The sequence below is a fragment of the Vigna angularis genome, chromosome 4 (genome assembly GCF_016808095.1).
Source record: "Vigna angularis cultivar LongXiaoDou No.4 chromosome 4, ASM1680809v1, whole genome shotgun sequence".
Lineage (NCBI taxonomy): Eukaryota > Viridiplantae > Streptophyta > Magnoliopsida > Fabales > Fabaceae > Vigna > Vigna angularis.
In genome coordinates, this window is record NC_068973.1 from 12,948,793 (window position 1) to 12,959,965 (window position 11,173).

Genomic DNA, 11,173 nt, shown 5'->3' on the forward strand with positions numbered 1-11,173 from the left:
GGTGTGCTTGAATTTATTTAACATAATCTCATTTTTCACTATTTTCTTATATATAAATACACGGTTTTTTTCAATAGTTTCTTATAATGGTTACTTAAGAGAAAAATATATATATATATATATATATATATATATATATATATATATAATGATATAAAGAAAATTATTTTTTGGTTTTTATTCTTTTTAATTTGACTTTTTAAATAACACCTTTTTTATATTTAAATGTTTTTTATTTAATCATTTTTTTAAATTTTATATTTTTTTAATTAAACAAATAAAAATCATTACAAAATGAATAAAAGTTATTTATAATTAAATTTTACAAATTATTTATATTTATTTTTCTAATTATAATTTTATTAATTTTTGTTATCATATAGAAATGAATATAAATATACTTAGGGTACGTTTTTACTAATATCTATACTTCTATATTATTTTTTAAAAATATTCTTTTAAATTAAAATAACTTATCAATTTAACTTGAATTTTTTAATTTAATATTTTTTTTCAATTAAAATAATTATCTATAATCAAATTTGATAAATTATTTATATTTATTTTTATAATTATAATAATAATTTTATTTTTTTATTCTAAAAATAAAGTAAAAACATGAACGGACAATGTGTTTTAATTGGTGTATATATAGAAAGAATAACTTAATTAAAAAATTATATATATATATATAATATGTGTGTGTTTAAATTCTCATTCTTTTTCTCTTTACTTTTGTTTAATTTATTTTTCAACATATAAATATAATACTCTTGAGCTGTTTTCAACATTTTGATTATAGTTTTTAGTAAAAAATATAGATTTTAATAAAAAAAAATTATGAAATGAAAGTTACTTAAATATATAGTTTCTATGTTTAATATTTAAAAATGAAATGAATTTGAATGGATTTTTTAAGACATATTATTTAGATTTTACAATTTTTAGGTATAATATTTTAAATTCAAATAAAAATTAGTTATTTTTCAAACAATTTAAAACACCGTAAAATTAAAATTAAATATTAACGCATTTCTTTCTTCTTCTTTTTTTTTTAGTTCTATCAAATCAAACACAGCAACATTTACATAGTTACTTTTTATTTTAATTTATCTGATAGATTATTTGTATTTCTTTTATTTTCTATTTTAAATATGTACTTTTTATTATAATTTTTATATTAAAGTATCGTTAAAAATAAAATAAAAAATTAATTTATATATATAATTATTATTATTATTATTATTGTAATATATCATTTTAAATAATATAAATATATAAATACGAACTATCACATAATTAATAAGATAAAACAATTAAACTTAAAGGAAATATAAAATATTCATACAGTTATCCAACATAACTATAAGACTATTATATATTTATAATATTCAAAAGAAAAAGAACTAGATATTTACATAAGGTTTTCTCAAACAACATCTATACAAAAGGTCTACATTATAAAATTATATATCTATAGCATCACCTCCAAAACCTGTATATCATCACCCTCTACTCAAACCTAGAAAATGATCATAGTAAAATAATCAAACATTCACAAAGCAACCAACAAGGAAACATACAAAAGGATAAGCTAATGAAACTAGAATCAAACGTGGAATAATAAGACTTCATCATAGATCGTATTTCATATAAATTAATTCAATCATCCTAAACATTATATGGACGACAAGATCATCCGTATAGATGTATTGATGTCAGACTATGATAAGTTTTGCACTTGTAGTGGTGGAACAGCTGCCCCCCTCCCCCTTCCCAAGCTACCACACAAGGTTAATTTGTCGACCACCTATGGACAAAGAACACCAGACCACAAACTAGGATCTTATGTTACTCCTCACCACATACTCCCTTTCTCATTTTGAGATTGAACGATTATTAGAGCGTGAAGATAACTTCTAATATTGAGTCTCTACATCAATACATTACTTTGAACAACCACTTAGAATTTCTCCTTATAAATCATTATTCCATATCACACATTGATCCATACTTTAACATCATTCATAATCCCCATTATCTTTCATAAAACATACCAAACATGTCATACAATATCATACAATCCCTAAAAGAAACCACAAAAGCCATATAAGGTTAAAAACCAAACTAGAAAGCTACACAAAGTGGCGCCGAGTGGCACTTTCCCGCTGTTGAGCATCATTCTTCTCGCAATTCTAGCGCCTGAGTGCCACCCCCTGACAGTTAGGCGCCAGACTTGCATTTCTGGCGCTCAGGCCTCGTTGACTACCGTTGAGCGCCACACCCAAACCCAAAATACTTATAATTTGACCTCGGTTATTCCCTACACATATTTAACTAATTCATATGACCTCCTAGGCACTATGAAACATCTAAAAACAAATTTCTAACTAAAAGTAGCTACCCCACACCAGCTTGACTACTCTAAACTACCTAATTTCACTTCTACTCCTTCTAATTCACTAATTTAACCATCCACTACAGCACAGACCTACTCCTTTAAAAATTCACTACTCAAAACCACTTAAATGATCTAATAACTATGAAAATACACCCTCGATAACTAACCACTGAATTCTACACTAGATTTCCCTTATCTCAAAGTTCCTACATGTCCTAAATGACACTTGACTCAACCCAGAAACTCAGTTCCATTCATTCAACCTGTACTTTAAAGTTTCACCTATTCACACCCCATTTTAGACCCAAAATGAGTTATAACCCAACTTACTTTTTACTTCTCTACACTACACCAGTTTCACGTCATAAGTCTTTATATCAACAACATTTGGCAAGACAATTCTAAACCACAACAAAATTATACCCAACATCAAGCATCACACAACGAATTACACTTATTAAAGGCAATTTAACACTAGCACAATTAATGCAATTTCACTAAATCAACATAACATTTTAGCAACTACCAATCATACTTGTAAATTTCATATTTTATAAATAAACACTAGGTTCCTTTACCTTAAAGAGAATGTGACCAAGCTCTACACGACATACTACCCTTGCTTAGAGCTCAAGGAACTCTACAAACGCCTACAAAACACAGAATTGTGATCAAAGAGAGTCCTTAGAACCTTTGATCAACAAGGAACTAGAAAAGAAAGCCAAACATGTGAAGGAAGAAACCTTATGCATGATTTCAAACTAAGAACGAAAGGAAAAAGGAGCTGAAACTTACTTGCTCTAAAATAGAAATTGATGGTAGATGTTGGAGACTACATTGCGGTGATCTCCTAAGCACTTTCTAATTGTCAAACAGGTGATCGAGAAGTAAGACATTGTAGAGAGAAGGGAGAGGGAACTCGGAGAAAGAGATCTAGAGAGATCATTAGTATTTTAGATAATGAGCAAGTTTGTGAAATTTTATTTATATTATTGAATTATTTTAAAATTATACACGGTCTCATTATTTTAAAACACCTATCAACTCTAATATTCTACTTTCTAAGTTCTTACGATTATTATTATTATTATTATTATTATTATTATTATTATTATTATTATTATTATTTGTATGATTTACTAAAGCACCCAAGTAATCACATACACTTTTAATTTTCGATAGAATATTAAATCTTTTTCTTTAATTTCTCCATAAAAAAAATTAGTTTCTCTAAATATTTTATAATGCATTTATAGAAACTAAAAATAAAATATACAAGTTTTGATGTAATTGTCTTTTAAGAAATACTTTCAAAACTTTGTTTTTTATCTAATTGGTTTTTAGTTATAAGTTTAAAGGGTTTTAAAAAAAATACAATTGTTTTAATTTTTAAAATTTTCATTAAGTAAATTTAACCTTTTTAAATAATACGTTTTAGGAGAGTAATTTATTTTTAAAAAAATTGAAATGATTTATGAGAATATATGTCGATTGGGTAAGGATGTTTAAAAAAACTTGAAATTCTAGAATTTCATTAGAGTGATTGGATTACTTTGAAATAATTTTAATTACAATGTTTGGAAGTCCCACATAGAGATAAGACAATTTCATAATATAGAAGTAGGTATAAATCTCACCTTACAAACTGGTTTTGTGGGATTTAATTAGGCTTCAAGCCCACTTTTTAACATGGTATCAAAGTCAGGTTAAGGTTCTTTGGAAAAAATTTCGTCACAATGTCACCCTTTCTTCTCTTTTAGGATCCGTGCTTTGATAATCTTGGATTTTTAGGGTTTCTCTCTCCTGTTCGTCTATGACTTCTTCTGTTGTTGTCTATTTTGTCACTAGTGTTCCTGACCTGTCCATATATATTTTTTCTTCAGTGGCAAATATTGTTTTTGTTAGTTTATTTATAGTCATGATGACTCTTCAACAATGGCATATTTATCAACTAGATGTCAACAATGAGTTTCTCAACCGCGATTTTCAAGAAGAGATTTATATGGAGCAACCTCTCGAATTTGTTGCTCAAAGGAAGTCTTTTAGGTTGGTATGTCTTCTTCTATGTCGTCTTCACAAATCATTAACAATTTGATATCACTCGATTGTAGAAGCATATGTTTTCACTATGTCTTTATGGGACAACGAATTTATTATATTTGTAACAAGTTTGGTACATATTGTATGTACGAACTTGAAGATGAGTGTTAGATATATTAGATTATTAGATTAGATATCTTAGATAAATATCTTATTTTTATCTTTTATCTTTAGTTAGTTTGTTATTATTTCTTATTTGTATTTTTGGCTTAGCCCATATTTCTTCTATTATAAATATAGTACCATATATGAATATACAACACAAGGGAGATTAATCCCATACATAATTCTTACTATGATGAACATGGTATCAGAGTCATGAGTTAAATGAACATATCATTCCACCCACTATTGGGTGGCCATGAGACTACTCATTAATGTATAATCTCATGCACGAGATATATATACTTTGGTGTGAGAGAGGTGTGTTGAAAGTATCACATCGACTATAGATAAGGCAATGTCATAGTATATAAGAGTGTGTAAACCTTACATTACAAACCGGTTTTATGAAATTAACTTAGGCTTCAAGTCCACTTCTTAAGAGTGTGTAAACCTCACATTACAAACCTCACATTACAAGCTCACTTTCACATATTTCACAAAGTAAACAATTTTACAATTGGCACACACCCATTATTTTTCACAAGTATCGAAATTTGACTCTATAAGCTCAATGTCCCTTTCTTTCTCTTTTTCGTTTCTTGTGTATTTCGCTTTATGCTCGTTTTCTACGTATTCTTCTTCACCTTGGTTTTTGTATGTATCCTCATCTGTGAATCTTTCCTATTTAATTATCTTCATATTAATATCTTCATTTTGCTTTGCTTATTAAGGAAAGTTATGATATAATCTTTAGATCTTTTTTTCTTCCATTCTCGATTTACTCCTTTCCTTTTCTGAATTTTTTCTTTAATATGTATTTCTTCGATCTTTAATTCATATGATGGTTGCAACCTATAGGCATTCAATTAATATAATCATCATGATAATCTTCAACTTTTCTTCTTCTGTTATTAATTCTTTCTCCTTCCTTTTCTAAGTATCTTCTCAATGATTCCATTATTTTCTTCCATATTTGTATTTTTTTTTTCGTTTTTTTTCTTCAAAATATTTGACAGTTTGTAATCTTTAAATAGTAGAACTTTATTACGATGAATATACATCTTCTCCATTCAACATTTTCTTAATATAAACTTCAAGATTTTTTTTTATATTATAATCTTCAATATGCTTTTGAGATGTTTTTTCATATAATATTCAAAATGATTCTTCATGAACTCTTTCTTTCTTTAGCATCAATGCATATGATCGTTGTACCACAGATAATTTATCTTGCACTTATACTTCATATTTAGCACTTCAAAGGAAAATTCCAAATGTAATCTTCATATCTTCTCTTTTCGAATTATATTTCTTAAAATACATTATATTTCTTCTTTCCATTGCTTTATCATTGTAACTTTATATTTATTCATATAAATGAATATTTTCATAAAGCATTAGACTGATAAATGTGATTATTCATATAAGATATTCAACACTTTTAACAATTTTAAAAAACATATTATATTAATAGTCACGTATATCTTCATTTTCATATAGTGTTTATTATCATCAAAACTAATAAGATCTTTCGTCACACTCTATAGTGTTTTGTTACCATCAAAACTACTTAACCCTTTTTGACTAAACACCTCATCTTGACCAAGTCTAGGCCAACTCAATCCAAACTGACCTAACCTTGATTGGGCTAGGTTGGACCTGGTCTTGATCAAACTAGGGTTGACCTAATCCTAACCCAACTCATTTGAATGTGGGTTAGCCCAAACTCCAATGAACATGGATCATCTATAACTCGACTGAATGTGAGCTTGACCTAACTTAGCTCAATTCATGCCCAAACTGACTTGACTTGACCTAGGCTCGGGACTAACTCGACTCAATCTGAGTTTGAGTCGACTCAATTCAACACGAGTCCAACAAAGCTTGGCTTCACCTAGCATTGAACCAACTCTACATGACTTGAGTCCAACCAACTCAACTTGATTGAGACTTGAGCCAAGACTGACTCGACTCAATCTTAGATGTAGTCGATTTGGCTTGACTTTAACTTGGGAAGACTCGACTTGACCTTGGATGGCCCAATCTAATGCTATCTTACTTGGGTTTGGCCTGATATAAGATTTCGTAACTTGAAAATAATCTTGTTTAACTTGAATTGAGAATAGGTTTTGCAAATATAAAATAAAACACAAATAACATCAATCAAGATGACTACAAAAGATGATCGATATTGATAATTTTTAAGGGTTAAATATGTTTTTAATTTTTGAATTTTAACGTGAAATTGGAATTTGTCCCTATATGAAACTTTAATACATTCAATTATGATATTTTTTTTGCATGTCAAACATGTTTCTCAACTAACATTGAAGCGAGAACATATCAAAAGGTTATAAACAACTCAAATACTAGTATGAAACTCATTTGACACATTAAAAAAATTTAATCTTAGATTAAAAGGATTATTATATCCATTTACGAATTCCAATTTCTCATCAAAGTTTAAAGACTAAAAACATACTTAATATTTTTTTTAATTTTTTTCATTCATCTCAATATAAGTTTTTGAATTTGATAATAATTAAAATATTTTATCCGAACATGAAAATTAAAATTCATTAAGTTATCTTATCCAAACAAAACATTTAAAAATTTTAATATATTTAAATATCTTAAAAATTATAAATTTTCTTATCCAGATAAATGTTCCTTGTGGCATTAAAATTCTCATAGATAGATTGGTTACTGTGAAATGTAAAAAAAAAAAAGTGATAAATGTAAGTGGTGATAAGGGAGAGAAGTCAAAATCAAATACAATAAGTCTTTTTAAAATAAAAGCAGTAATAAATAAAATGTATTGAATATGGTTTAAAAATTATTTTAACATCAATTAAAATATTTTTTTAAAATAATTAAATTTAAAATATTAAAAAGTGAATTTTAAGTTTAACTCAATTTTATAAAATAAAACTTTTAATATTAAGTTTACACTCACTTATATATTTTATATTTTGAATTGATATTAATGGATATTTCGATAATAGATATTCATAAAGAAAAACTTTAACTTATAACTCTAATATCATTTTAAGAAATAACTTTTAAGTTTAACTCAACTTTACAAAACTAACTAGTAATATGAGATTTATATTATTTATATATTTGAATTGACCTTAATCGTGACTACTCCTAAAATCATAAAACTCCTTCCTACCTTAATCACGTTTAAGAATTTTTTTTAGTTCCAAAATTTTGATTGTTTTAAAAATTCAATACTTACTATTTCTATTATTTCTAAGTGAAAATAGTATGGAAAATTGTTTTGTGAGAGAAAAAATGTAGTTGAAAATAATATAGAAATGGAAAAAGAAGTTGAAGATAAGAGAAATGGGAAATGAAGTAAAGGTACAGCAGTTTTAAAAAACTAATAACAATCACAATCACAGTCCGAATGTAAAGCATGTTCATGTAAAGCATGTTCACATTCATAATCTCAATCTCAAAAGAAAGGAAGCTCAACTAAGTTACTTCAAATTGAAACTTCTTTTGGTAGACTAAAACAAGATCATAGGTACTCTATCAATGATTGATAAAAGATAATAGGTAATCTTCCAATATATCTTCTTTAGCATTTTCCTAGTTCTTTCTTTATAAAGAAATACAAAATACTTTCAATACTTACCATAGAAAACAAGGATGATTTAGAATCATTCTTCTTCCAAAGCATCAAAACATCAAGTCATACAAACTAACTTGTAGGATAAAAATGCATGTCTGTACTTTTCATTCTGTCAGTTCCCACAAGAGATAATCTGTCATCATAGGCATCAATGTGTCCAAATGCATTTGTACCAAGAGGACATTCCAAAGCGGCTTCTATAATTCTATGGTGTATCCCATGAGAATCAATAGAGTATCCTCCTTTATGATAATGTCCAGCAAGACATACCTTAACACAATTGTATCTATGTATCAAATTCATTGCTTCATCATAATTCCACAACAGTCCCTTCTCACTTGCTGCACCGGCATCTAAAGGCAGATGGCAACAAACAACAACCTTCTGCTTCTTTTTTGTTGCTTCCAGGAGAACACCATCCAACCATTCCATCTGTTCCCTTCCAATGCCTCCATTGAACATGAGAAATCTTCTTTCAAGCCCCTCCATACCCGTTGGACTATTTTTATTTTCATTTGGGTTTTTCTCCCTTAGGATTTTCATGGCCTCCAATGTTTTGGGATGATCTTGTGGCCAACCAATGGCACTGATGTCATAGGCATCCAGAACTACAAATCTATATTCAGGCACCGGTGAAAAATCATAGTATGCACGGCCATCAAGACTTTGGATCTTCAATAACGGAAGCAACTGGCTGCGAGGGAGATTGTATAGGCAGTGATTTCCAATCATATGATACACAGGTCCCCCCTTGAACTTCTCAAATTCGTCCACAACTTTCTGTACAGCACCAAGAGATTGATCTTTGGGACAAAACCCATCAACAATATCTCCAAAATTGATCACAAACTTATGCTTTTGGTGAGTGTTCCATTCTTTAACTGCTCTCTGCAACACAAGAATACTGTGCCTATAATACCGTGGAACACCAAGGAATGAGCGACCATCAGGAATATCAGCATATTGGACATCCGTAATCAATCCAAAAGAAAAAAGTGGCTGTGTAGTAGTAAGTCCACTAGAAGAAAGTACCATGTCTCTCTACCTGATCCTGTCATACATTTAACATTTATAGTCATCAAAGTATTACACTCCAAGAGCAATCTGATCTAAAGTCAAACAAAAAGGAACAGATTATCTCATTATCAGCCCCAGAAATTATTCAAAGAACTAGAAGAGAGAAAATACACAACACAAGCCAAAAAACAACCGTATTGCTGGGCTGCTAACTTGGCCGGTTTTAAATTATCTGAATCCTGACATTTTCTTATCAAAACAAGAGTAGTTTCACCCTCGTACCCGTTACACAGGGCCAATGATTCTAATGATTGAAAGCCAAAGCTACAGGTATATGAGATGAACTAGCTCTCTTTTCTTTCCCATTTGAGTGGATACAAAGTTGAGGTCCTAACTCCTGAGGATGACTAGGAAAGAGAGTTTCAGAAGATGAAAAAAGGTTAGTGGCTAAAAATACGATGAAAGAAACAGGTATTCTTTTCAGTTCAACGAATTAGGGTTCATCACCAAATAATTCACGAGAAAGGGCGGTATGAGAAGCAAAAATTTGAATTTGAATGTGAATCCTTGTATTTGAGTTCCTATTATCTGCTAGCTGCATCAATGTCATCAAGTCATGGATTTTGCTTCCAGTTCTTCCCTAATTGTGTATATGGTATCAGATTAAGGTTCAAGCAGAACAGAATTGTTTGCAATGTCTCAAGAAAAAAACACCTAGTAGAATCTACCATCACCAGTCACATTCACGGTTAAGCACAATTCAGCTAGAACAGGAAACCCAGGTGCTAGAAATGGCTATATTCAGTATATTGCCTCAAAGATTTTGATTTAACCATAATGTTAGAACCCTTTTTGTGGTTTGGATTAAATTTTAGTATTTACGTGACAATCTAGACTCGTGAACAAATGTGATTGTGAAATTTGAGGCTTATGAAGGATAGCAATAGAGATTGAGATTCCCAAAATGCCCAAATTGCATTAAGAAAATGAGACCCTGTGAGTGACCTTGCTATGCGGACAGAGATAAGTGATTTTTGCAAAGAAAGAATGAAGAAATTGGTTTGGGTGAGTGAAAAAAGGTAAGAGAGGGATTCGAGAGACGTACAGGTTAAGTGTTTGTTGAAAACGGAGAAGCTGCAAAACGCGAGACACCAATGCCAACGCCAATAGATACAGAACTTCCAGTATGCTATAATAAATAAACACGTTTGTAAAATCAAAACTTTATCCTGTACTTTCAGTAACATGCTCATTTACTTCCACGCACAATTTTAAAATGATTCCCTTTTCACATGAAAGTAAATTTGTTCTTTTGATCCAGTAATTACACATTAAATATGAAGATAGTTTTAAACAATTTGAGAAATGGTGACAAATATTTTAAACTTTAAAATGGACATATTTTAAATGTAATCATTCATTCTAAGATCATAGCTTAATGAACTTTATATGTTAATTTCTAATTCTTATGTTAATCATGTTTGTTAGTAATTGATAAGTTTTGAAATAATTAATTCGTGGATGAATGTAAATGACACAATTATAATATAAAATTTTGGTTTTTTAAATTAAAAATATATTATTACCTAATTATTATTCTATATCTTTTTAAAATAATTAATTTTTTATTTTTATTTTTATTTTATTTTAATTTTTTTCTTTGAATAAGTCTTTTTATCTAAACTAGTTGTACTATACGGACCGGGCGGTCCATAGAGCAGTGCCGACATCAACCTAATCGTCGGCGTTTCTTCAATCTTTTTTACTGCGCTATCTGTCTCTCACTCACGACACTCAAATTACTTTTTCCTTCGAGTTTGGTCCTCTCATAGCATTGCTAGACAACTTGCATAAACACTCACTGCGTACTGTTCTACTCGATCATTCATCCTTTCACTCGTGTGAGTAAT

The 11,173-nt window shown here is 29.1% G+C and overlaps 1 protein-coding gene across 2 annotated transcripts; it reads right to left on the bottom strand.

The window, feature by feature from the left end:
• Nucleotides 1-8,066: 8,066 nt before the first annotated feature.
• On the bottom strand, nucleotides 8,067-10,447 carry LOC108330242 (manganese-dependent ADP-ribose/CDP-alcohol diphosphatase). 2 transcript variants are annotated; one of them, XM_052877250.1, is made up of 2 exons: nucleotides 10,369-10,447; nucleotides 8,067-9,297 (listed from the first exon to the last, which is right to left on the bottom strand). In XM_052877250.1, exon 2 carries the CDS (start codon nucleotides 9,279-9,281, stop codon nucleotides 8,316-8,318), a length of 966 nt encoding a protein of 321 aa, XP_052733210.1. In that variant the 5' UTR covers nucleotides 9,282-9,297; nucleotides 10,369-10,447; the 3' UTR covers nucleotides 8,067-8,315. The 2 variants fall into 2 exon arrangements, with proteins under 2 accessions (XP_052733210.1, XP_052733211.1); XM_052877251.1 differs by lacking the exon at nucleotides 10,369-10,447 and adding an exon at nucleotides 9,546-10,337.
• Nucleotides 10,448-11,173: the final 726 nt, after the last annotated feature.